Below are 27,187 nucleotides of genomic sequence, written 5' to 3'. Positions count from 1 at the left end.
AAACGGGGCGGCGGTGGGGGGGGAGGGAGCGGGGTGTCCGCTGCCGGCCCCGCTACCGACCCGGCCCGCTGCCCGCGGGGGAAGGCTGGGACCGGGGACACGTGTCCCTCACCCGCCAGGCGGCGCGCGCTGCCCGCCCCGGATGCTGAGCGGGGCGGGGGGGGGGGAATGGGGGGGGAGAGGAGCCGGGGGAGCGCGCGGCTCTTCTGGGTGGCGCGCGCGCTCGTATGTAAATGAGCGGGCGTGAGGTCAGAGGCAGATGGAAAAGGGAACAGACAGAATGGCCGCCGCGGCTCCCGCTCCTCCTGCCGCCTCCCAGTGCCGGAGCCCCCGCTGCACGGCGGAGCGCAGGGGAGTCCGCCGAGAACTCGACTCCTGGCGGCACCGGCTCATGCACTGTGTGGGTAAGAGAAGGGGAGGGGGGCGAGGGGGTACCCCGGCCGCGGGGTCCCTGAGGAGAGCAGGATTTCGGGGCGGGGGGGGAGGCGGAGGGGCGGGCGCGGCGCCCTCAGCCCGCGTCCCTCGGCGGGGAGCGGGGATGGAGGAGCAGCTCCGGCGGCTTTCTTGGAGAGCGGAAGCTGAGAGGGGGTCTGCGGGGGAGAGTGGAGGTCCTGAGCCGCCTCCGGGCAGCGGGGGGTGGGCGTTACGGCTTCGGTCGGGGCCGCTCGGTCCCTCCCTTCGCCGCCGACCGAGGCCCGTTCTCGGCTCGGGTCCTTTTGTCTCGGCTTCTTGCCGTCGGCGCGGCGAGTGCCGGTGGCTGCTCCCCTCCTCTCCCCCTCCTCCGCCAGCGCCTGGGGGGCGGAGGGGGGAGGGAGCCCGCCTCTCTCTGTGTGTGCCTGCGCCTTTAAGAGGGAGCCGCTCCTGCGCTGACGGTTGGGATTTGAAGTTTTCCCTCCCCCCTTGGAAGTTGTCATGGTGACGGCAGTTCTCCCCTCGCGCCCCCCCCCCCCCCCGGGGCTGCCCCGTGGCTCTCGTGCCGTGAGGTTCCCCCCGGGTCGCGTCACGTCACTGCCCCGCCTGCGCGTGCCTCTGCCGCTCGGACGGGGCCGCTCGGCGCGGGCCGGGGAGCCGCGCGGCGGCCGCCTGGCGGGGGGTAACGGCTCGCGCCTCCCCGCCCCTTTCCCGCCTCGGGCGCTGGCGTTCGTTCGGGCCCGGCCGGCGGCGGTGGGGTGCCGGGGCCCGCTGCGCCGTGTCAGCAGGCGTTTCCCTTCCCGGGGAGACAGGTCAGCCCCCCGGTCCGCCAGCAGCTGACGGCGGAGCGGGGGCAGCGCGGCTGGGTGGGACGGGGGGATGCGGGCCCTCGGTCGGTGGCTCTGCCTCTGCTGGAGACGAGGTCGAAGTGAGAAGTAGATACCCAGCGAGGAGGTACGCCCGCAGTTACAGGCGGCTGGCTCTGTCCGGGTCGTGGGGGTTTCTCTGCGTGTTTTCAGTAACCTGGTAGCCTCTGCATGCACACGCGTGTTGTTCTTGCTGTGTTGCCCCAGTAACGCTTCTAAACACCTGCTCCAGCACCTGCATGCATACCGTGATACCTGTGTACTCTTGCACTGTCTCCTTTTATCCTTTGAGTTACAATATTGTTTAGGAAAGCAATGTTTATGTATTTCTGTATACTAATACATTATATAATGCTTCTTGTGGAAAGAATGCAGGTTAATTAGAATATATAGGTTAGGATATGCAGGGAGAACTACTTCGTTGGCATAGATGCTGTGATAAACTGTTAAATCTGAATCTGGACTGAAATCTCTCGCATAAAGGTGGCGGTTGCGCTGGTTACTTGTTATTTAATGACATTTCAGTTTTAAATTGAAAACAAGTCCTAGAAGTCTGCTTGACAGTCGATGCCTGAAGGGACTTACAGGTGGTAATGGTATGCTGTTGGATGTATTCAGGGAGCACAGCTGCACAGCACAACCAACACAGACAAGGGCTGCAACGGAATGTGGTGAATGTTCTGTAAGAGAAAATTTCACAATACGTTGAGTCCTCTGCTGGGCAGATCCCTTGTGTTTAGGGAACTTCTTCAAAGTTGGTTTTTTTGGGTTGCTCTGTCACTGAGAATTGCAGAGTGTAAAACTGTAACATAATTACTGACACGTTACACTGATAGCGTTGTGGTGTCGCTTCATGCTGAGTTTTCCTTGGAATAAAAGTTATTTAGGATACAATTTCTTTGTACATTCATGTTAAATAATTCAGTTAATAGAAAGGAGCCCCGAATTACATGCTTAGCAGCTGCTAAGGAAGAAGAACATTGGTTATGGTTTAATAGTTAGTCAAGAGCTGTCTCGTTTGAGAGCTGTTACTTGGCATGCCTGTTGAGCAGCCCTTATCTGAGAGAAAGTGTAAACAAAGTGCAAGAAAGTGAGTAGTCAGGATAATGGAGGTAGAGTACACTTAGCAGGTTTGTGTTGGTTTTTTTTTGTTTTTTTGTTTTTTTCCCTTGGCTCCTTTGAAATTCTGTAGCATTAACTTCTGTAAAATAACCTCCTACCTTAACTCAAATGAACTCCCAAAGAAAAAATGGTTAATTGTTCTTACTTGGGAAAGTATTCCGAAGGATTTGAAGAGTCTAACAAAGTTAGTATTAACTGGAAAGTCTGAACAATTGTCAAACTGATTGCTGAAATGGCAATGGGGGGGGAGGGGAGGAGTGGTGAATACGATGGATTTGGCATAACTTGTTTTTTGTTTCTCCACCCTTCTCAAGAATCACACCTTTGTAGCAAAGTGAGGAAAACAATGTAGTAAAGTAGTAGCTTACCTCCCTCCCCCCCAAATTCTTGAACTAGTCAGTCCTAAAACAAACAAAAAATCCCCCACCACCAAAATACTCAGATCATATGTATTTAGTGTTTTTTTTATGAAAATACAAAGTTGAAAGGTGATGTGGTTCTGTGGACTATCGTTTGTCAAGCATTGTATTCAGAGAGTGAAGCAAGAAAGTACAGAACATGTCATATTGTTTCTGCTAAACCCTTCAAATGAACTTTTTTATGACTTGTATCACTTACTATATTGATACTAGATTTGATATTTGCATTTCTGTAGTGTAATCAGTTGAGCCTTTTGAAATCCTTTATCTGTAAAGGATTCCTCATCCACTTAGTTTATTGAAATGGTGAACTGAGACAGAGATAATACCTCCAAGACAGTGATTGCCCAGCTTGAGGCTCATAGTCAATGGATTGTTTGTATCTGCAACAGTGAGACAGAAATAATACTCGGTTGCTTGCAGCATACTGTTTGCTTGAGTGTCAGTGATGGTTAGGGACCTCTGCTCAAAGGGCTCAATTGCTGAATTGCTTGTTTGTCAAAACCTGGTTGCACACCTGAGTATCTGCATGGGCTTTACAATGAAAAGCTTGGATTTTGCCAGCTTACTATGTTAATGCATGACCTGTGGAATATTATTTGAAGTCTCAGGTCAAAGTGTTCAAGCATTTAAAGAATTTGAGAAGAAAAACTGATAAAATTTCGCTGGCATTACTGAGAATTCTTTTATTTGGTATCTAAACATACTTGAAAGTACAAAAGACTTCATATTGTAAATGAATGGAATATATTGACAGAAATTCTAAATAGCTGTTCAGCACAAAATGGCTGTTCAGATGGTAATGTTTGTGTGTGTTACGTTGAGCACGAACATTACTAAGATGCTTAGACTTGTGCTTATGGATGTACCTAACGCCTGCATGACTTGATCAGAGTTCAAAACTAGATGCTCTTAGAAGGCACCTGGAGATCTTGATTCTGTCAGTGTTCTTACAGCATGCATAATACATGCTAACAAGTACTGTTTACAGCAACACTCACTAGTGTGTTTCATCCTAGGTACAGTCTTTGTGACATAACTAACAAACAAAACACCCTAATTCTAAATGCTGTGTTTATGGAAAAGTACCTGAGCTAACCAGGAACTTGAGTTCTGTGGTGGTTTAAATTGCAAGATATTTTATAGAGGTGAATATCAGAAAGGTTAAAAATTGCTCTTTGGTGCCCTTTGATTAAAACTTTGTAATATGAATTGGTTAAATGCATTCCATTGGATCGAGAGGCTTTGGTAGTAAAGAGCTGTAAAAGTCTAAATTCATACTGTGGTCAGCCTTAAGAAACAGGATTTATGCAGTTTTTCCAGTCATAGATCCCACTGACTGAGTTCATTTGAACCTCACAGGTAGAGTGTTGACAAGTACATTGAGTCCCCGTGACTTTCATGAATAGGCGCAGAGGAGAGACCTGGTAATCGCTGGGGTGCAAGAAAAAGCTTCAGCAGGAGGTGGTGCTTTTCACTATGTTATCACCGTATCCTGTGGGTGAAGTCTGGAGCAGCAACTTGAGGCTTTTTAATGGAAAGTGCCAGGTAAATCCAGTCACAGATGTTGAAATCTTCTTGCTAGGGCCTTACATTGCATTCTGAAAATAGAAAAGACTCTGAATAATCTTTCATTGTGGAAATGAAAGTTTGAAATACTATCTCAACTACTTCTAAAAAAAACAAATATGTTGCGATTTGGGGGGAGGGGAAGGGTGGAAGTTTTACTGTTCCTCTGCAGCAGCTCAAGGGCATGCATTTGGTGGGAAATAGCCTTTGTATTGCTTTTTATGAAAACTGAAATTTGATCAAAGTGCAAATCCATTTTTATATGCCTGTGAAATCTAGCATACAAATACTCCTTTACTGTTGTTACATTTTTTCAGACTTTTTTTCCCCACTAAACTAGGATACAGTGATGCATCTAATTCTGTTATGATGGATCTGGACTTTCAGTTTAAAAAAAAAAAAATAAATATTTGAACTTCTGCTCCAGCTTACTTTTTTTTGAACAAGCTGTCTCTCAGGTGCATTTTCCAGGAAGAGGAATTCCTTCTCCCTCCTCCTCCCCCCCAGCAAAAGATTTGTAGCTACTGTGTTTGGTATTACTCACGCTTGCAACACTCCTGCATTAACTACTTCCTATCTTTATTATCGCAATACACAGAAGTATTCTCACTTTCACTGTGGTTGTAAGCACTTTGCAGCCGGTTAGTGTCACTTTTTTTTGTAATAATGCTGCGGTTCTAGGTGGTTTTCTGTAGTTGCCACAGTAGTAGTGGCAGAACTAGTTATTTTGCTATACATTTGTAATGTTCTTGTCTATCTGCTAGTGATTGTTTTGATGGCTTTATGCTCTCTTACCTGTCAAGCCACTAACAGACTGTATGAAAGAATGATTTCAAAATGATACCTGCTTTGAACTCCCTTGCTTCCTTGGCACTCCAGCTTCTTTAAACAGCAAACAAGCTCGTGATGGCTGTAGTGCCATCATTCCACACTGGTGTAAGGTGTTTTTGTGGATCTGTCATGCTTTGAGCTGTGATTTGAAACTCTTGGTGTGATTCCAGTGTAGAGCAGATGAGGGAAGTAATCTCAGTGTTACTGCGAATGTTGGAAGAAGAACAGGAATTAAATCTAGATCAGAATCACAGCACAGGCAATTTTTGGTGTAATGGAGGAGATAGTACCATGTAAGAGAACAGCTCAAACTAGTATTAAAGAGGCAGGTGTTCAAGTCAGCATTAGTGTTGAACACTTATTATGAAACTGCAATCTAAGAATATAGTAAAGTGCCATCTTGCATCATCAAGTCTCACGGAACTATTACCAGAATGGAGAAGTCACAATCCTGACTGCATGTTCCTGCTGCTTGTATGCTTACATCAGCACTCATCAGCCCCTGTCTGATCTGCTTTAACTCAGTAGCTGGCCAGTTGTTTGTTGAGAGGAGTTAGGGGCTTGCCAAAAAGAAACCTGATGGATGCTGGTGCTAGAACAAGGATGGGGGTGGGCTTGTGCAACAGACGCCAGTAGTGCGTCTAGTTGTAGTAGAAGTCAGCCATTGGATTGGTTTAGCTGCCTCTGGTACTGTCAGCTGCCAGGAATGGAGCACGGCCCTCATCATACCATCCTGATTTCCCCTGGACTAAGGAGGCTCAGAAAAGAGGAAAAAGTAGTCAGTGTGTATATATGTCATTGGCAGTTGCTGCGGTGTATGTATCACATTAAATGTCTCGTTTGAAACAAGAGAAAACACATGGGGTTTGTTTTGCTTGTGTTGGACTATCTTTGTTTTAAATATGTAGTGTTAAATCAGCTTCTTTTCCGTGTCCTCTCATAATCTGTTTCAACTCATCAGCTTTTCTCCCAGAAAGAAGTAAGTGCCTGCTGCTGTCATTATGTGTTTTTGAAGGCATATCTTATGTTGAACACTTGAGAGAAATTTTTATTTGGGAACAGTACAAGAAAAGTTAAAATAATAACACCAAGAAGCTTAGTTTAAAAAGCAGGGGGAGGGTTAGGTCTAGCAGTGGATGTAGCACTAGTTCACTGATCTCTTGTGACCTTGCTATGTTAAGGGTGTATGGAGCATATTTTTATGAAAGACAAAACTGTACCTGCTACACAGACTAATCGATGGACTGTGTGGGATGCAAGCAGTGCTCTGAATTCTTTGCACTCAGAACAGAAAGGTGTTGCAGAGCATGCAAGTAGATTATCTTCGGTAGTGCTGATAAAACCTGGAGTTATGTTTTTGGTGCTCCTTGTATCTAGATGCTGCTATGTGGAAGCAGTTAAATTTTTAGGTGTTCCAGGAACTACTGTAATCTTTGTCAATGTTTTTAGGCATAACTTGAACTTCCTTATTGTATATTCTTATATGGTAGCTGTTTACTTTTTATGTGGCTGATAGTGAGTTGAGAAATTTAAACTCTCCTAGTCTTTCCACATTGTAGGCACTAAGAATTTCTTAAGATGGAACCTGTGTAAACCAAAAACATGGAGTGCAGATATTGTCACTGCAACTCAGTCTCAGTTCTTTCCTTGAACTGGTATTTGGTAACTGTGTACTAATGCTTGAGGTTGGTAACTTTCTTTTTGTTGATGCAGAAGATAATTTTACTGCAAGGGAAACAATAATAGGAATGTATCATGATGATCAATTTATCAGATCAGTGTAAGCTGTTGAGGAGTTGTATTCCAGCAAGTAGCCAGGGCTTGTACTGCCTACAGCTAAAATGGGAAAAATTAGTACCCCTTCCCCTTATCCACCGTCACATTTTTTTATTTTTCAGCTGTATTATATGGGTGTTTTGAATAGACAGTTACAATGGATCCCTTCTTCTTGAGTATGACTCAAGTATCAGGGCTTCAAACAAGGTTGTTACTCTAACCTTTAGAGTTCAGTGTGTTTATGTAAAGTGTAGAGGTCAACCAGAGTTTTATAGACTTCACTAACTTAAAATTCCTCGTCCCAGTTAGGACCACTGTCTTTTATGTTATTTTTGAACCTTGCTTTCTTCCATGTACTTGGGGGGAACTTTGATAAGATAGGTTGGAACACTGATAGAGGTTAGAACAAAACTGAATTTGTGTGATTCACATGTCTAGTAATAACTTATGAAAAATAGGATGGCATTGTAAATTTAGCTACTATACATAAAAAAAAAAATCAACCCAAACATAACAACCTTATTTGAGGGTGTAAAGTTATTGTGATAACTTTTTTTTCCACTGCTAATGTACCACTTTATCCTTCCATCCACTAAAGGCATGAAGAAGCCAGGAAGAATGGAGTAGGGAAGGGAAAGGTGGATGATAGTGGCTCATCTGTTTGAGCCTGCAAGGACATAGAGGTATTACAAAGAGTAGGGCACTCTGAATCTGCAGAAATACCTTTTTATGGGGTGTGGTCAGCAGTGTGAGACTCTGCAGATCAAAGACCCATGTGTCAGGTTGTCGCCTTTCTTTTTGTTTCCACTTCTGGCACAGACCAGGTCCCTGTGTAGTATCTTGAGAAGATGGATTAACTCCTGCTTAGAAATGTTTCATTCTTTGCAAAATTCTTCTGGAGTCTCAGCTGCTGCTTTAAATTGTGTTTGGTTTTCAACATCTATCCAGGCTTGTATCTCCATGGCAGCATGTGTTGTATTGTAGGAGTGAGAGTTGGGTAAATGTCACTGGATGTGAATTCTCTTTTTAAAGTCTGTTGGTAAATGAAAGCTCACTGAATTTATGACGCTCAGCTTTCAGTTTCTGTATAACTTGGTAGGGTCCTGCTTTCCAATTATGAGAAGTCCGAGCTTTTGTGGCACCGGGGGATTCATTACTCACGTTTAAAGAGCTGTTCAGTAGAAAAAAATTGTTGGTTTGCACTGTGTTTTATTCTAAGATGTTACTGATTGATTTTAAAAATGCCTGCTTTTCAGTTTGCAAATATTTATCTTCCTCATTCCACAGTTCCCAGCTTCCTCAAATTGTTTTAATTAAAGGCTAGTTAAAATCTTACTTAGGAATAATAGTTCTCACCATCATAATTCCACTGCTTTATAAACTAGCTTTAGTGCATTTCTAGTCTACTGAGCCACTAATAGGTCAAAAAGCAGTGTAATTAATCTAGGATTGAATATGCTGCTGCTCTTTGTAACTACTGACAAAAAGCTTTGCACATCCTATTTAAAAGTTTTGTTTTCCATTCTAAAAGCGCTACACTAATTTGTAATGCCACGTTAAAATACTGCTGGTGCAAAACTGCTGGACATCTTTGGATTAACAGTGAACTAATATTGCTGCCATATATGATGTAGAAGACTGGTTTAAAGGACTGTAGTTTGTGATTGCAGCTGTCAGTTTGGCTCACAGAACAGAAAGTGTGCTGCAGCAAGGCCCCCGTTAAATGTGAATATTTGACTTTACCTAGGTATAGCTATTAAACCTCCTAATCTGAATATGGGGAGGATTACCAAATGGCTACTGCTTTGTGACCTGTAGTTCAGCTGCAGGTCATTCTGGTGTTAGCCATCTGATGAGGGGGAAGAAAAATCAGATCGACTGCTCTGTATAATGGCTCTAGTGCTAACTGTGCCAAACTCTGTCTCAAAAGTTTGCTGTGCTACCAGCTGAATAATGCAGTAACTGTGGATTTACCTGTGATTCTGGTTTGTACCCCTTCAATTTTCTGGTTCTTCCTTGACCGCCTTATCTCTCCATCCTTCAACTTTCATAAGCTGTCATTTCCTATATTTGTCTTCTCATTAAAACCACCTATTTGTCTTTGCTTCCAAACATTTACTTTTATTTATTATTAGTGACCTGAAAGTAATTTTGACAACTTTGTCTCCACAAATAGTTTTCTCTCAGCTTTTAATGTTTGTATGTTTCTGTATGGAGTGTCTTTGCAATTGACTTGTGTTACACCACAAGCATGCTCACCAAGGCAAATTATACATTCCATCTCTCAGTCCAGGAGACTTATGTGATGTCTTCCTCCAAGTATCTAATCCCATCTGTTTCTGTATATCCCATCTCACGGTGCTTGAGGAAAAGGGGTGTGTTGTTCTTCCTACCACCTTATTCATGAAATTATAGTCTTTGACAATCTTGTCATTTTTTTTATAGTACTATCATCCAGTTTCTACTCTAATGACTCAAAAGTCACTGTAGTGGATTTGAATATTAAATAAGTAGTTCACAGACAAGTGAAAAAAATGTAGCTACAAATGTACAAGCTAGCACTATCTGCAATAGTAGCCGATATTGTCCAAAGTTTACTGTCTGCACCATAGTACAATCCCAGTTGCAGTGTAGAAGCTATAATAAGCTCTCTGGTCTTGTGATCTGTTTGAGTGTTTTCCTTTCCTCCTGTTCTAGTTAGAATGGATTCTACAGAGTCATGCTAAACAGTATTTGAAACAAAGTATGGTCTAGACCATGTTGCATGTGGGTCATAATAATCTGTCTCTGCATTATTAGATGCGAACAGCTCTACTAGATCAGAGCAAGTCTGTGTAGTCTAGGATCTATTGTCTGCAGCCAGTGGTGGACTGCTGGGAAAAATTATTAACATATAATAATATTTCAGAAATATCTTGCAGCCTTCAATGACACTTGTATTGATCCTTGGGGAAAAAAACAGTTTTCCTGGTGTTTATTACTGGTTTACTACATTACCATAAGTTGTTGTTGATTTTGTGTGGGGATGTGATTTTGAAGCAACATAAAACTTCAGCGGCTCTGTGGTGTCCCCTGATTATATTGTATTACACAGCTCTTCTGTTTGTCCTAAAACAAGTGGAAGCAGCGTGCAAAACCATTAGTTAAAAAGGCAAGGGATGGCAAAGGTGTTTCCTATTCAAATGGGTTTGGGGTTTTTCCAGTTTTGTTTTTTTCTGAAGACCTGACCTGTCTTCCTTTGGCCATCTCTTCCATCCACCAAGCTGAAGAGTTCTTGCATGTTCTTTGTAGAGAAGCTGTTTATTAAATTTGATTGTTCTTCCCTCCTTTCTTGTGTGTTCTTAGTTCTCCTCTCTTGTTGGGGTGGGGAAACTAGAACTACATGTATTCAAGATCACATCAGTGTGAATTCATGTGGTGACAAACCAGGGAATAATGCAGAAGGTCTTTCTTTAAGAAGTCAGAGCATTTGACATACCCTTTACGGAGCTCATCTTTTCACAGAACTAACTGTTTGAACCCCAAGATAAAACTGAAGCGATAAGTCAGTTCCTAGCCCTTTACTGTCTAGGCAATATGAAGATTTGGTTTTTCCACTGTTGACCTTAATACAGTATATTCTTGCTTCTGTTGATCATCTTCAATTTTACCACCTTGATACCTCAGTATTTTGAAGTTCCCCTGATGTTCTCCTGGTTTTCTTTGCTGCTAATACTAGACTGTACCAGGAAGTAGATTGTCCTGGGGTTGCCTATGCTCTGCCATTCAAAGAGATGACCTAATAAAGTGACACCCTTGTTTGACTTTCTGCTGTGAAAACTAACCATTTACTTCTGTCTTTTAACCAGTTACTTATCTATGCAAGGACTTCACCTCTGTTGCTTGGAAAATTTTTAAAGCTTTTGGAGACAGGTATCAGTAGGTATCTTTTTGAAGTTCTGATTTACTCTGTGTCCCATGTCTACATGCCTGCTGACATCTCCAAATAACTCGGTCGTGTTTGAAGTATGAGTTCCCTCCACAGAAGTTGTACTGGGTCTTCAGTGATACATTATAATTCTTTATATGTCTGGTAATTCTGTTCTTTGGATTTTGTTTGCCTAGTTATGAACATTTGACTTGCTGGTTTATGAAATGGCCTCAAGTTGCATTGGGGGGGGTTAGATTGGATATTAGGAGAAATTTCTTCACCAAATGGGTTATCAAGTACTGGAACAGGCTGCCAAGGAAGTGGTTGAGCGGCCATCCCTGGAGGTACTTAAAAGACGCATAGACGTGGTGTGTAGGGACCCAGGTTAGTGGTGGACTTGGCAGTGTCAGATTTACACTTGGACTCGATCTCTGTGGGTGTCTTCCAACCTAAATGATTCTGTGATTCTACGTATGGCTGTGCTGGCATATGTTTTAAGCAGGTGTCTGTCTGGTAGCTGTATACAGGCCAGTACAAGATAGGAGTACATGGTTGCTGTTTGTTTTTTTTGTTGATCGGTGTTAAGTTTTGCCGCTTTCCTGCCCCTTTCCTGTGTTGTGCTAATTAGAATCATAGAATCATTAAGGTTGGAAAAGACTTCTAAAATCATCAAGTCCAGCCGTCAACCCAACACCACCATGCCTGCTAAATCATGTCCTGAAGTGCCATATCTACATGTTTTTTGAACACCTCCAGGGATGGTGACTCCACCACTTCTCTGGGCAGATTATTCCAATGCCCGACCACTCTTTCCTGAAAGAAATTTCTCCTAAAATCCAATCTAAACCTCCCCTGGTGCAACTTGAGGCCGTGTTAGCTTGCTGATTTTTTCGTAAGAAGTACTAGTTCAGGTGTATCATCCTCTAGCTCCTCACAGTTTTTCTTGTTGTTACTTTATTTTTTTTTTTTGTTCCTGTCAACAAGAGGCTGTTATTGCAAGAAGTGGGTTTTATTTACTGCTTAGGCAAACTGGTCATAGTATGATTGGATTAGGTAGGCCCCCTGAGGAGCAGCAGAGGCCGCTCGTTCCCTGGCATCAGCTGAATTTGCTTGGCAGAGGGAAGGTCCTAGAGACTATAGGACGTAGCTGACCATCATGGCAACAAGCTAGGAGCTTGCAGCTTAAGCTGGAAGGTGAGTTAAATGAGGAGGGGGAAAAGAGAGAGTTGAAAATGAAGACTTCTGTAGATCAGGCTGTACAGAACTCACAGGGTAATATTTAGCTGACTTAAAGACAAGGTTGGAAGTGATATAGTGCAATGGCTGTTGGGGAAATATGGTTTATAAACTCACTTTTACCGTCTTACCTATTTACTCTGTAATTCTGCCACCTGTTAAGTTGTGTGTTCTCTGTTGTGGTACCTGACATTTGAGGTCAGAGATGTGGTGATGTTTGGAGGATTTTGCCGTAAGGAAGAGGTTCAGGAGGCTTTGTGTCAAAGCTTTACTGATTGAAGTCTTGGCACACCTTTTTCTGTTGATGCCAAAATCTGAGAAATTGTTCAATTAATGGCTCACAGTTTTCCTGTGATCTCTTAGGAAATGAGATCCTTTGGTCAACGTAACTTCAACTGTGTAACTCTTAGTGGGTTCTTTACTGATTTTCAGATGTATGTTCCTGCACTTTGTATAATCAGATGTGAAATGAAACATGATGTGTTTATCTTTGATGTCTACATCATATTCTATGCTGATACAATCAGTCACAACTTCAGGTATACTTGTACGCTTTTGGTTGTTGGTAAAATATATTTAGCAAGGTGGAACTTACTCCAAAGGAAATAATCCAATAACCCTTCTCCAGGCTGGACTGTCTCCTTCAGCATTACTTGTTGTTGTCTTCCTCCTTTTTTTGTCAGTTCCATGCGTGTTTTACATTCATTGTGCAAGTTTCCCTCAGGCTTGACAAAGTTTTTTCTTGAGATGCTAATTCATGTATCCACCCTAACTCTAGCTGATGTATATGCCGGAGGCACTTGATACCAGTCTGCTATAGTGGTGTCCAAAAACATGCACTCCTCTTCCATGTCATCAGGTCCTCTTAGCTGTCTAATGTGGAGCTGAGAATTATGATGCGGCTCTTGATTTTTTGCCTTTCCTTTTTTCCTTAGACGCCTTACTGTAGTTTATTTTAATCCCTTACTGCTTTTTGAACAGCAGCAGCAAACTCACTGCAAACTGATACTGGCCTTCTCTGTTGGAATGCCAAATGTTATAACTTCTCGGAGATAATTGCTTCAGCAAGACTATCAGACTGGTTAGAATATATTGGAAAGTAGTTTTATTTCCGATCTGCACCCTTCTCTAAGTCTACTGACTCCTACGTAAATGTGCTCTGCCCCAGGAAAATGGGATTTAATAAGAAATGCTCCATTTATACCTTGCAACATCAGGAGTTCTTATCCTGAAATGTTGGAAGTGTCTGGAGTGCTTGGAGCTTAATGCTAATGTGAAAAACTGTACTTCAGCACTGACCCTCGATCAACTTCTGCGCGCAGTCCTCAGAAACAATGGTAGGTTGCTTGAGTCCTGGATACTTGTGCATTTAGTACCTCACTACTTCACTTGTGCGGAGCAGGGTGTTTTCTTAAGACTAGGGCTTCTCAACAAAACATGAGGGTTTCTCTGGAGAACTTACATTAGAGAGAAACCGTTTAGTAAATCCTACAAATATCAGCGTTTTTGAGGAAGCATTTGTCTATCAGTCAGTCATGCGTGAATTAATGTTGCCATCTCTGGCAAGCACTCTGTCCCTCAAACCTTTAGGGAGTGAACTGAAAATTTGAGCGATCATGGATTTCTTATTTAACTGGTCAATGCTTTTTGCCGTGACACGGCAGGAGAAAAAGCTGTGAAACCTACTGTAGTGTGTCTTGAAGAAACTTGCTGTAGTTTAGTGTGATGATTTTGGTTGTTGAAATTTGTGGTCTTACTTGCTGAATATGCCTCTTAATTGGTGACTTCTATAATGCTTGTCCAGTGGTTCAGGAAGGGGTTTTGCTGTCCCAAGCCCAACATTGTAAGGTCTTCACTTCAGGTTGTCACATGCAGTAGCATTTTGAGGGCTGGTACTTGATGTGACTTGAAGTCATTTCTGGCTCTCCCATACTGTGTGGTGAGATCTTGGCATCTTTTCAGAATCTCTCTTCTGAGGCATCAGAACACTTTGAGAAAGCTGATATTAACAGGGCATCTTAAAGGCAGTAGAGTGACTGCTTGTTTTCTAGAGGCCGTTTTATTAGTTTCCGAGGTAGGAGCAATGGATTGCACCCCTTCTGCTCACCTAGTCTGCCTCATTCAACCACCAGCATCACAATTACAAACTCAGAAGAGCCAGAGCAGCCTCTTGTGCTGTTGTCTGCAACAGTAGCTACTTGGTAGTGATTTGGATGGTGTATTTGAAGAGTTGTTAACTGTCCTTCGTTCTGTGTGGTGCTGTACTTACCCGGCTGCCTTTTAAAAACCAACTGACATTATTACGTGGCATACAGAACAATTACAAACTGGATACTCGACAGCTTTGTCGGTTGTACATCTCTAGTGGTACTCTGGCATTTTCTCCTCCTTCATTCTCAACCTTGCAGATTAGGAATAAAGGCTGTTTTGCTCATTGTGTGGGATATGAGTGACCTTGACCTAGAAGACTGATAAAGAAGTTTGGTACCAGATAAGTAACTTCATGTGAAGTTTTCCAGAGTGCTGAAACTGAAATTTATCAGGTTCCTGCAGGAGTTTCCCTCTTGCTGGAAAAGCACACTGTGATCACACCTTTCTTTTAAGAAATCCTGTTCCTGTATTCTTGACCTTGAAGTTTGGTTGGCTTCCCTGAGTGGTGGCTGTTGTAATTCTAAATTGTTTCATTAAGAAGGAAGAGTACTTACAGATCAGTTCAAAGTACTGAAGTTTCCTGTTTTGCCTTGCTTGAGACTTTTGGGAAGCAGTAGGATATGGTTGTCTTGAGTCAAAGAAACTCACTGGACTGTGAATAGAATAGTGAAATCCGGTAAAGATTCTACCTTTTGTATTTATCTTAAAATTTGTGGTCCTGGGAAAACCAACAAACCAACAAAAAAAAACTAGTAGCTGTTTTGCTTAAAACTTCCAGTTCAAATGTCTTTAGGTTTTGTTAGCTGCTTAAACTTAGTATAGAATTTGTGCTGAGTTTTTGTTTGTTTTAAGGAGCAAAATAGGGACTTTTTTTGCACAGTATAAAATGAAGATGTATCTCTTCATTATTTTTAGAGCAGACTAACAAATTTAGACCTGAGAATCAATGTCTGTCCGGAAAAAATGAATGTTTGCTTCTGCTAAGGAAGAGCCAGTGCTGGAATACAGAGGGAACAGAGTGTTTCTAAGGCAGGATAGCCCGCTGCTTAAGCCTGTCCGCCTTGTGTAAGAAACTCTTGTCTATTCTCCACATAATTAAAGTATTCAGAGTCTTGCCACTAGGTACTTGAAATACGTATCTATTTTTTCTTTGTGGTGTTAAACTTCTTGCTCCCCAAGTGGGGTTGGACAGTTATTAGTAATGTGAGTTTTATAGAAGGTAATTGGAAATTAATTGCAGAATTGTTACAAAAATTATTACCTCCCAATAAATTCTAAGCGCTGGTATATGGTTTCATTTGAGTACTGTATGAATTCTGTTCCACAGCAGATTATTCCAAGTCCCACACTTTGAATCTTACAATTTCATGCTTTGTCTTGTGCCATGTAGTGGTTGGGAGGAAGTTTATCAAAAGTTTGTGCAGATGTGTGCTAATTGCTTTAAAAACAAAAAACCCTACCTAAACACACCTGCTTAATCTTTGAATTATGTAAAGTGCTAAAAGCAAAACTGTGAGACTAAAGAACTATTTCCCATTCTCTTCTTATCAGACATCTTTTGTCTGATGAGAGTGCCTAATGTGAAGCTAAAATCTGTATTTGAAGTCCCTGTTTCTGTATTTCTGCTTTTTCAATGTCCAGTGGGAAATGAGGGAATTCAGCCCTCTTAATCAAATGTTAAATGATTAGAAACTTGTGTATATTCTTTTCAGTTATACAAGTTCAACAGAAGTACACTTGGAAGATGTAGATCACAAGTTTGTTGTCCATGACATGTAAGTTGAGATACACTACTGAGCTACTTTGAACAATGCCATTTTTTCTTCTATGCACTGAGCATGTTTAAGAACTGATTTGAAATCACAGTTTGGCTGAATTTGGAGTTCATCCAATTTAACTAGAGTATCTGAGGCACTTGCCATTTTAACACTGAATTCCAGAAAATCTCTTAGAGAAAGGAGGCATGGTTAATACTTTTTATTTCAAGTGAAATTTTTACATAGATAGGTGTGTCCAATTCTTGTTGATTTAGCTGACATGTTGCCAGCTCTAAATTTTGTGTAATTTGCCAAGCCAGATTTTGGCTGGATACAAAACGATGGCTGTCTGGGGTTGTTGTTTTTTGTTTTGTCGGTTTATTTAAAAAAAAAAAAAAAAAAAAGGTATTTGTAAAAATAAGCTGTAAGTTAAAGGTCAAAATACATGGCATAGGTATTATAAAATGTGGAAAAGTAAACTTATGACAAACTTGCCTTTAAAATAGCAGTTTATTTCTTATGTTACACTGATTTCTTGGTAAAATTGTGGTATGTCTAGGATTAAATTTTTTTTTTTAAGAAACTGGTTTCGACGTTTGTGTTAACATGTTTGGGAATAAGTACTTTGGAGAATGCAGCACTGATATATGTAGGGTTGATAGTTTCCTTACTGTGTTGGGAACTAGATACAAGATGCATTTCATTCTGCAGCTTTAGTAGGTAAGAGATAAGTGTCAATTCATTTCAGGGAATCACTGTATTAGTGCAGTCTAGTTGCAGGATTTCAATCAATTTCTAACTTAAAAAAAATAATAGAAATCAACGAGTAGTTTCTGAGTATAAGGGAGTTGACTTTACTGGGAGATAAGAATTACTTTTGTTCATTGTTTCAAAACTGTTTACAGTTTGTGGGGCAGAATACGCAGGTTGTCTGAATGATGCAGAAATAAGTGAAAAGAAACCTGAAAATTCCTGTGAAACTGTATCTCTTAGGAAATTCTACTGACTTGTTAAACTTGCTGTCAGACGTGAGTTTCACAGAACACTTCTGAAGGCTTGCAGTACAACTACAGTGTAGTGCAGAATCCTAAGCTTCAGTTTCTCAAAAGGCTATCAGATTAGGAATGTTTTAAAATAATTTTTTTTTTTTTGGCTCTGAACTGGTGTTTTCCGATAACTGTATTTTTCTCTAACAACTTCCAACTAGCTCTCCCGTCTTAGCACAAAGCTTCATGTTCTTTGATTCTGATAATCCAGAAAGTGTGCCAGACCTATTTATTTATTCATTAGTTGACTGCTAGACTTTCTCCCAGATCCTGGTTAGGTGTGTGATACTGCATAATAGTAAAGCGAAGTTGCAACCTGTTAATTTTCACAAATTTACTGTGGACTTCACTTTTCTGTGATGATTCGGTGAGCATCTGACTTCAAGTAGAAAAGAAGCCTTTCTCTGGCAATCCTAAACTTTTTTAGGTAAAACAGCAAAACTTTTCCGTCCTCTTGTACATCTTAAAATTATGGTTAAGAAACAAGAACATGCTGCAGGCACATGGTCTTCTGAAAGTGACAGTTGTTTCTGTGTTTTAGTCTTGGGTGTTATTCTCCTCATGTTGTAAAATAGTTAAATTAATACCAAGCGAGGAAGTCAGGAGGCTTTTTCCAAGCAGAATGTTATTTTATTTTACAGGGACTTACTCTCTCTGAATTTTCTCCTCGAAGGATGCAAACTATAAACTGGCCCAAATTCTTGCCAGCACCATTCATAGTAACAGTTGGTATCTAGATAACTTTTTGATGTAGCGTCTTGAAAAAAGAAAGGCAGTAGGATAAGCTTCAATGTCTGAAGAACACCGCTATTCACACCAATTCCATATCTAAATGTCCCTGTGTGACAGCTGGGATTAAATCACCGTTCAAAGAAAGGCGAGTGTTTGGAAAGAACAGAAATGAAGTTCTAGTAACCGTCGCTTAGAAGCATTTTTCTCTACCACTGTCCACAGAGCAGCAGTCACTTTCTAAAGTGTTTTCCTAATGCCGTTTAAATTATAAATAACACAAATGTCTCAAAATATCTTGCTACTACAGTAGAAATTAAATTTAATTTTAATTTTGACAGTGTCTGGAAGCTGCAGTAAAAGGGGTCATGTGGGCTTTCCTATTTGCAAGTCTACAAGGACACATTCTTCCTGGCATGGAAGATAACTTTGGAGTGTGGAGGTGCTTCCTTTTTTTATTGAACTTTATCTTTCTTACTGTGACTTATAAGTACCTGAAAAATACACCTTAACTCAGAATTTATGCTAACCTCAATCTTTACATAACCTACAAATCTTTTTTTTGTTTTGTTTTTTTCCTGTTGGCTGCCACCCTTTTCTTTAAAGTTGTTGAACATTCGAGGGGAGGCAGGCAGGACACTTCCTCTCTTTGTTTTGCCTCTGAGGTATGGCCAACATAGGTCTCCCTAGCACTGTAATACCACTCTCTCTTTGTATTCTGCTTAATGCTTGTAACTGCTTAATGTTATAGCTAATTCTTTTTGTGTGCAAATTCTTTTTGGAAACTACATTTCATCACTGTCTGCATCCTCTCAATAAAGCACAGTGCAGAGAGTTGAAAGCAAGGATTTTTATCGTAAGTGAAAAGTAGCTAGTTAGAACTGAAGCTGTTCTGTAGTCTCATTTCAGTTTTTAGTCACCCTGTCTCTGCTTGGTGGCAGCAGCAGTGTCCTCAACTACACTAATGCTTGGAGTCAAGATTTGTGGAGAAAGACAAGTATCTTTTTTCGCTATGGTTTGGAATTTGTATTGGAGTCTAAATAGAGGATTTCCTCCCTTTCACATTGGAATCTCTGGTATGTTGGTTCCTGCTTGCTCAGGGATCTGAATCAATATGGTAAAGAAAATGAGTGTATTAAGTTTAATGTTTAGAACTTTCTGTTGTAAGAATACTTTTGTTAGTGCTATGTGCAAAAATTAGATTCAAGCTGGACAAGATTTTTAACAGAAGCCTCCTCCCTAGCTCACCCCTATGCAAAGTCTGTCCTAAATTATGTCCCAGGAATTTTTCTGCAAGAAAAATGGACTGTTTTTTACCTGAGAATCTGGCCAGCATTTTATCAAATAGTGAATTTTACTGAATAGATACTCTGTAGTGATGTTACAAACAGGAAAAAGACAACATTCTAATAAAGACTTATTACTTTTTGCTTCTGTTCCCATGCTCTGTATCGGGAGCATTCTGCCCGGCAAGCTAGTTTTTCTCTTACAGTTAGTAAGAATGGCAAAAAGGTGACTGAGTGTTCGCTGCTTGTTTTTTTTGTGGGGTGTTTTTTGTTTGTTTATTTTTTAAACTCAATGCTTCAGTGGTTTCATAACCTGATCAATCCTTTCCAAACTGTTATAGTAGACTTAAAAAAAAAAAAAAACCACCACAACTGACAATAAAACCCTGTGACTTTGAGAATTATGTCAGTACATAAACAAGACTAAGATTATGAATCTGCCTATGGCTGGGAGGAGGCAGGGGCAGAGGACAGTTGCTGATCTGTGGAAACAAGGGAGAGGCGGAAAAAACAGATGGAGATGTTAACATGTAATTTAAGTTACTCTGTTAAACACTCTGTTCTAATGTTATAAAATTTGAAAATAACTGTCTTCGCTGCAGAATATTCTCCTTTAACAAGGTGGAAGGGAGTTGCTGCTTGTATCGTAATGGTGGGATAAAGGTAACTAGGTGTAATAAAGGAAAAGATTGAGATAACTGTTTAATGCTTTTCAAAATTTCAAATTAATGCCACAGAAAACTCATAAAAACGTTTTCTTAATCAGTTGGGAGTGGTCTGACACATCAAAGGGACATCCAAGATAGCTGACTTACTAATGCAAACCATAAAGCTTCCTTCAGATATACTGCTGTGCTGAGCCAAACTAAATAATGTAGTCATGCAACTGTATAGAATGGGAAGACACAGAACTGAAGTTTGTCATTTGTAGATGATACTTTTTCAAATTACATGTAGGTTTCAGAAGGGATCTCTTTAGTTGAGTGAAAGGGGGCAAAGTGCCAAGGGGGGGAAAACCCAATCCTTTAAGTCATTACTCTGATGTGGAAGAACAAAGCTTGAAGTTTTTAACTGCCCGTATATTTTCACATATGAAGGGAAATTTTCATTTCTCGTGGTAGCGTCGGTTAAGTCAGTGAGTTTTAGCTCAAAACTGTGTGTGTGTTTGTGTGTTGTACCATGCCATGAAGTTGCTGCTACTTAAATAAAAGTGTATGGGGCAAAGGAGGCCAGCAGTTAAGGAGGTTGGCCTATTGGTTAGGGCAGTAAACTGGGGTGTGCAGGCTCTCTCTTTTGGTCCTTGTCCATAATTTCTTTCCAGTGTGATTGCAGTTTCTGAGACTCCTCATAGGTTAAGAAATACCACCTGACAATGTGAGTTGTATGACTTCAGAATGGGAACTGAATTTATGTGAAAACTAAATAAGTGTTCCTGTGGCCAAAGGAAAATGCAGGAGCAGGAGTTGAACTCTTGGTTGTAATTAAGTCTTTTTAACAATGAGGTAAAGGAATGCTAAGTACTATTACAGAACACTGAAAAATAAAAGAAGGAAGTTTCATTTTAATGCTGTGTCTGGCAGTACTGTGCCCAATCTCGTTAAATGCAATCCTGTTCTTTGGACTTTCCTAATTACGTTTCTAAAGACTTATTTGTTAGATGTTGCAATCCTCTAAGAACTGAAATCAACAATTCTGAACCTACTTTCACATTAGTTTTGATTTTAAAAGCAGCATTAATGGGCTAAATTCTACATTGTTTAGAATGTGTGATTTATTTTTTTTTCTCCTTCAACTTTTCATTCCATTTATTCTGCCTAGAATATTGAATAAACCCAAAATACAAGGAGGAGACATGAATCTTCCTTGCTGATGTGTGTTAATTAACAGCATCTTTTTCTTAAATAGGGGGGGTGTGAGGCCTGATTTTACTTAAGAAGGCACATAACAAATGATTTGGACTTCAGTGAAACAACTTGAACTACCATAATTCAGGTGTGATTCTTGGTATAGTAAGCCGCAAAGCGGAGTCTGGTGGAAGTTCCTGTGATAATTTTTAGGCATGTGGAAGTTGTGAGGATTCTGACATATGATTCTGCAACTTTGTTAGGTAGGTTAACAAAGGTGTGTTTTACAGACCCTCAAGATCCTTTTTTTCTGGTGCCCCCAGAAGCTATAGTGCTTTAAGCTAAAAGTCTCATTTCATTGTAGTAAAAATACCCGTGCAGGCCCTGTCCTTCAAAGCGGTGTGCAGCAGTCTTGCCCTGTGCCTAAATGAGGATATGCTGGAGAAGAAGGGAAAAAGCAGAACTTAATTTGCATGCTCCTGATGTTTTCCAAATTCCTTAACATGTAGTTAGGGAGAACAATATGATTTCTTCTACTGGGTAACCTTTCAGCATTAAGATGAAAAATATAGCAGTAAATATGAATCAGATGAGCAGTACTGTTAAGCATCTCCCTGTTCCATTTAAATTTTGTTTATCTGTATAAGGAACGTTCGTCTACCATTTCTGGTATGCATCCAGAGATATGAATTAAACAGGTTTTTTTATGGCTTGGAAAAATACCAAACCAAAAAGTGAATTTATTTAGAAGTATTTTTGCTGAAAGCTTTTTATCGGTTCATCTCATCATACCTTCCTAAACTGGAAAAAGCTGCAGCAGATCAGGGGAGGGGGGAGCAAGTATAAATGAAGGGTTTTCTAGGTAGCTTATTGTGAGGTCACTGATGTAATGAGAATTTGAATTATAGGGTTTTCCTTCACTTTTTTTTAACTGGGTGGCTACAGCGTGGTAGCTAGGTACATGAATCCCTAGTTATCCTGTTGTAAGCAACTAGGCAAGTACCTCAATATGCCCCTGCATCAGTTGTGGTCATCATAGTTTGCCTAAGTCTTGTGAGGGCCCTCCTTGACATTTAGTATTACTGTGTTCAAGCACCGAGTAGAAGAACAAAGAAAAAGGCTTTTTTCTACTAAAAGGGATTAAATTTTAGTAAAATGCCTCAAATATGGTGACGTTAACAAAAAAAATGTAGCTAAAGCCCTAGAATTGGATTAGTTCTGCAACAGAAACATGTAAATGAAAAAAAAAATACTTTTGAAGGAATGAAGAGTCAAAGGTGAATGGAAATGTATCTGCTTTTATGAAATGGACTTTCTTTTGAAAAGAAGATACAAATACGGGATATAATATGGCCATAAACAAGACTAGAGGAATCAAGAAATCAGTGTGACGTAGAGTGTACTAAACCTATCAAAAACATTTTAATATAACCTGCATATATACTACTGTTCTCTTTCCCAACTGTGTAGTAATTACCTCTCCTGTCTTCAGGTCCACCAAGTGATGCATTTGAGAGCAGTACTCAAATGTTAGCTTCCATTTATTACAAGATATTTATTCTTTTTTTGGCTGTTCTCCGAACACATGGTCCAAGTCATTAAAACAAATTTGTTGAAAACCAATTTGCAGTTTCACTTGTGATCGCCTAGAGGATGTGGGGAGGGAAGGAGGAGAGGGGTGGTTTGAGAAGGTATTGAGTTGGGATGGGTTATGAGGCTAAAATTTCCTCTTGGAAACATTATGGAGATACAGCTTTTGGAAAAATAATAGTCAATGTGTAAACAAACCTGTTTGACCTCAATTTGTATTGTAAAATTGTTCAATTACAGTGTCTGTCTGAAGTTAACCTAGGCCAACCTTGTTTTAAAATTCTAAGTCTGCACCTTGTGATTTCCTCTAGGCTCTGTGCAGCATAGCATATAGATAGCTTCCGCAGTGGCGGGCACACCTTAGCTATTGACTAGTATCTGGATGAAAGAGGCCTTCGTAATACATAGCCACACTACGGCTAAAGAGTAGATGAAAAATGTCTCTATTTGGTCATGCAGTGGAGGAAAAGCCCTTGTGTATACCTTGAATACCTCTGGAAGTCTGTATAAGGTGCACACCTGGGAAGCTTCCATGGAATGCATCCTTTTTGTCATTATTCTGTTTTATGCATGACAAAGAACTTTACAGCCTATACTGTTCATATGTGGCAACGTACACTTTCTATTGTAGATAGGCTTTTAAGATGTGACAGACATTAAGTAGTTTACAGTGATAAAATGTTACAGAAGTCATGAACTTCTATGAGCACTTAAAGGGTAGTTTCTCTTTAAGATGACTTTATTTAAAAGTTTTGAAGGAAGTGTAAAGACTTATTTTGGATTTAATAATCCTATTTTAATACTCTCTTAAATCTGAGTAAACTTGTAGAGACGACTAACATACTGGAAATCATTCACATTGTAATGGTTTCTGAATTGCTTAGTAGTGGTAATTACTCTTACCTTTGCAATTTCTTTGACTTTATAAAAGAGTTTGTAGGATAACTCACTAAAAACATAGACCCTTGGCCCATTTAAGAAATCAGACTCTGGTGTAGACAAGACAGTAGAGAAGACCTATTTCTAGCTCTGTTGCATTTCCCCCTCCCCTCCTGGGGAATGGGTGTAAATGGGTGACTGCTAGGGTCGGAACCATTATTCAGCTACTCAGTTTCCTTGCTTCCCTTGGGATCTTGAATTCCTTCTCATGGCTGCTGTGGCCAGCACCACTGTTCACTGTCACATCACTGATCAGTTCTTCCTTAATAATGAGTAGCAGTTCTAGCAGAGTGCCTCCGCTATTGAGCTTGTCCACCACCTCAATCAATGTTTTCCTCCAAGCACCATAGAAATCTCCTGGGTTGCTTGTGCACTAGCATGATCCATTTCCAGCAGATGTCAGGGTGATTGATATTTTTTGTGAGAGCTAAGGCCTGTGGCTGTGCAGTGTTTTTATCGTTGATTTTTGAAGGCTTCATCTACTTACCCTTGATTGAGCAGTCAGTAACAGATGTTCACCGTGATGTTCCCCTGGTTGAATCCTGACCCATGGATTTTTCAACTGCCCTGTAGCCAGTTCCACACGAAAGCGCCATTTGTTTAAGTTTTTTGCATAAGGTGTAAACACCGTCCTTGATTTTTCTCACTTCTCCTTTCTTAAAAGCCATTATCCATCTCTACAGTTCTCAGTTTGTGTGAACTGTCTCACCATACCGCATACTCCCAGCAAGGCTGTTACACACTCTGGCATATAACCCCTTGTGCTTGCTTCCTGTGCTTAGTGCATTTGTATACAGCTACTAAGAATGCGTCCCTGCTTATGCCACTTTTTCAGGGGGACTGTAAGATCCTCACTGTTGTGGTGTCCTGTGTGTTTTCTCTCTCTGCCATTCTTCTACTTTCTAGGCTTAGATCTCTGCTTCTCTGGCAAACCTAGTTTGAGGCTCTCTTTATGAGGCAAGCCTGTTGGCAATGATGATTTGCATTATCAAATGGATCCTGTCTCTCTCAAGCATTGTTTGTTTCTCAGAGGCTCTTAATGTCTTAAGAGCTGCCTGCAGCTGTGTAGTCAGGTGTTGATCCACGGACTGTGTTTGCTTCTGTCAAAGCCTTTCCCCTGGATCAAGAGGGGCTCTGGTGTCATTCACCGTTGTCCCGGGACTCCTATAATTAGCTTTGGTCAGCTGAAGATCTCCTTTGGGACTGTCATGGTGGCCATGTAGATGGACAACAAATGATAATATTGCAATGGCCACATGAGCCGTAAGAGTTCCTCTGCAACATTCCAGGCTTGGACCATGGGCAAGCAGCAGACCTTTTAAGACGGCCAGTCTGGCTGCTGTGCAGAAACCTTCATCGCCCTGGGAGTCTGCAGTTACTGTCACCCATTGCTTCCTTTTAGTGACACTGGCTGTGCCCCGTGGATCAGGCCCAGATGCTAACCCTGACAGAACTTGTTCCTCCTCGCCTCTTTCTTTGGCTGCAGCTGTATGACTTCTCAGCACCAAAGTAGGTACCCATGGAAACAGTGTGTACTGTTCCTGTTGCGGGAGGTCCCAACTTCCAGCCTCCCTGGTCGTGGGAGTCCTCACCCTAGCCCTGAGCGAGGAAAGCAATAGATTTGGTAGAGGGTGGTCGTGGTGCGGGAGGAGAATTAATGTGGGGAAAAGAACTATTTGCAAATTTGTTCGGGAAAGCAAACTGTGGAAGCTAACTGGGTTAAGAAACCAGTTTGTATCATAAATTTCTGCTTGTGAAGGCTGTTGGAGGTATCTGACTTGGATTGTAAAGGGTGTCAGGTAATGAAGAAAGCTGATATTCTTTTTCTGTGAAGGTACGAGAAGTAAGACAAGTAACAGAATAGACTTATTAGAGGTAAAGGGAGTTTGACAGATTGGGGCATTGAAAGTTAAAAGAGCCAACAGTGTTTCTCTTCAGTTTGGTGCTGGAAAGTGTCAGGGCTCGAGTAACAGCAATTTTGAAAGGAAGCAGTCAGCCACCAGGAGACACAAAAAATTCTCTAAAACTAATTTAGAGCAGATTTTGCTTTATTGGTAAATCACAAGAGGTATAAGCAACGTATATTTCTGGCTGGTATCTGCAGACTCTTCAGGTTCTGAAGAGTTCAAAAACTACTACTACAATTTACTATGCCTGCTGTCTCATGAAGTAAAACAAAGGTTTATTGAAATGCCTGCATTCAGATCGTTACATTTTGTGAAACAATGCCAGCACACATTCATCAGTAGCTGTACTAGAAACTAACATGTATCTTCCTGTTTAGGCTAAATTAAAATTATATGAATCCTGCTGAAAAGCAGCAGCAGCAGAACTTTGTAGAAGACTTCACAGAGTGGAAGTACTACACATCTTTTCTGGAAAAACTTCAGAATAAGGGCTGTAAAAAGAGTGTCTCAGGTTGTACAAGTAAACTTTCTTTTAAAAGAAAGGATCCAGTATCCAAAGGTGATGAAGCAAATATCACATGGCTCCATGGGGAAGTTGTGTGTCCTTGGCTCAGGAAAAAGAAAAAGTGTGCTAATTGCTATCTTTAGTACAGACTGTATGGAAGTCTGTTTGGAAATTGCATTCTTCCGTAGCAAACTGTTTCAGAAAGCTGGGTTTTCTGCGCTCATTTTTGTGCATAGGTAGGAGCAGGCAATAGGGCAAGCAGGTATGTGCAAGTACAAAAGTAAAGGCAGAAACAAGCAACAGCCTCCACACCCGGTGTGAGGTGGGTGCGGGGAGAGGAGAAGGTAGGTGTCCAAAAAAGAAGGAGGTTTTGAATGCTGGCTGGCATGGTAAACAAGGTTTCTATTGTTTGATCTACAAAGTGCAAAGAAATGTGAGTTAGTGTTTGTTCTTCTGGAGTAGTTACAACTGTCTCCCAGAGATACTTCACTCCATTAATGCCTTTACCCAGTGACAACAACTTGCAGGAACCCGAGTGTTGGCTAGCTGCTGAAACGGCTTGCAGTTTGTAACCTTAATGATCGTAAAAATACACCTAGTGTGTTTTATATTTCCAGACTGCTGTGTTTGGGGAATTGCTGTCTTCAAACTTCTTCATCTCTCTTGTGTGGTTTTTTTTTTTTTTGTCTGTAACCCTTTGAAGCCAGAAGAACTGGGAATTTGTGCAGTACTAATATGATGTGAATTTATATTACGTTGACTCTAAGAGTTGGTGGATAATATTTTAGGGTAATTGTTAGTGTGCGCTTGGGCCTTGGGTTTTTCTTTCTAATTTTTGTAGACTGTGTTTAAAAAGTGTGTATATATACTTGTGAGAGGACAGTGGTTTTGTCACTGAATTTGTGTTCTCGCATAGGACTATATTACAGAGATAAGTGGAAAGTTAAAATAGAAATAAATTTATAGCTCAAATCGTAGATTTATTGCAAGTATAATTATAATCTATTGAATTTATTAATAAACATAATACATAAAATTATGAGAACACAAAAATGAAAGGTAAATTTTAACAAAATGTGATCTGTCAAGCTGAACAGCTCCTGTGTGTTAAGACAGCTTCTCTTGTCTATGTTAGGATTTTAATGTTATTTGAATATATCATATCAAATAATATATTAAATATAATAACTATTTTTAATAATTATTATGTCATGCTACTTGAGATATGGTATATATTTATTTTTCCTTATACTAGTGTACATACAATCTAAACCAAAAAGTGCCACTTTTGAT

At 40.7% G+C, this 27,187-nt stretch overlaps 1 protein-coding gene across 11 annotated transcripts in view; it reads left to right on the top strand.

Annotated features, from left to right (window-relative positions):
• The first annotated feature begins 242 nt into the window (after positions 1 to 242).
• Positions 243 to 27,187, top strand: part of LCORL (ligand dependent nuclear receptor corepressor like) — an 85,999-nt gene continuing 59,054 nt past the window's right edge. For 8 of the 11 annotated variants that reach the window (XR_012763973.1, XR_012763974.1, XM_075420612.1 and 5 more), the window contains exon 1: positions 243 to 404. Coding sequence is in view for 7 of the 11 variants with exons in the window: in XM_075420612.1 (XP_075276727.1) it covers positions 260 to 404 (145 nt within the window). In the remaining 4 variants the exon portion in view is untranslated. Of the gene's footprint in view, positions 405 to 1,285; positions 1,366 to 4,180; positions 4,367 to 24,928; positions 24,992 to 27,187 lie in introns of those variants that run through there. The other 3 variants (XM_075420607.1, XM_075420608.1, XM_075420606.1) reach the window with 3 other exon arrangements.

This window comes from Opisthocomus hoazin, chromosome 5, assembly GCF_030867145.1.
Source record: "Opisthocomus hoazin isolate bOpiHoa1 chromosome 5, bOpiHoa1.hap1, whole genome shotgun sequence".
Lineage (NCBI taxonomy): Eukaryota > Metazoa > Chordata > Aves > Opisthocomiformes > Opisthocomidae > Opisthocomus > Opisthocomus hoazin.
This window is presented reverse-complemented; position numbering and strand designations above follow the sequence as displayed.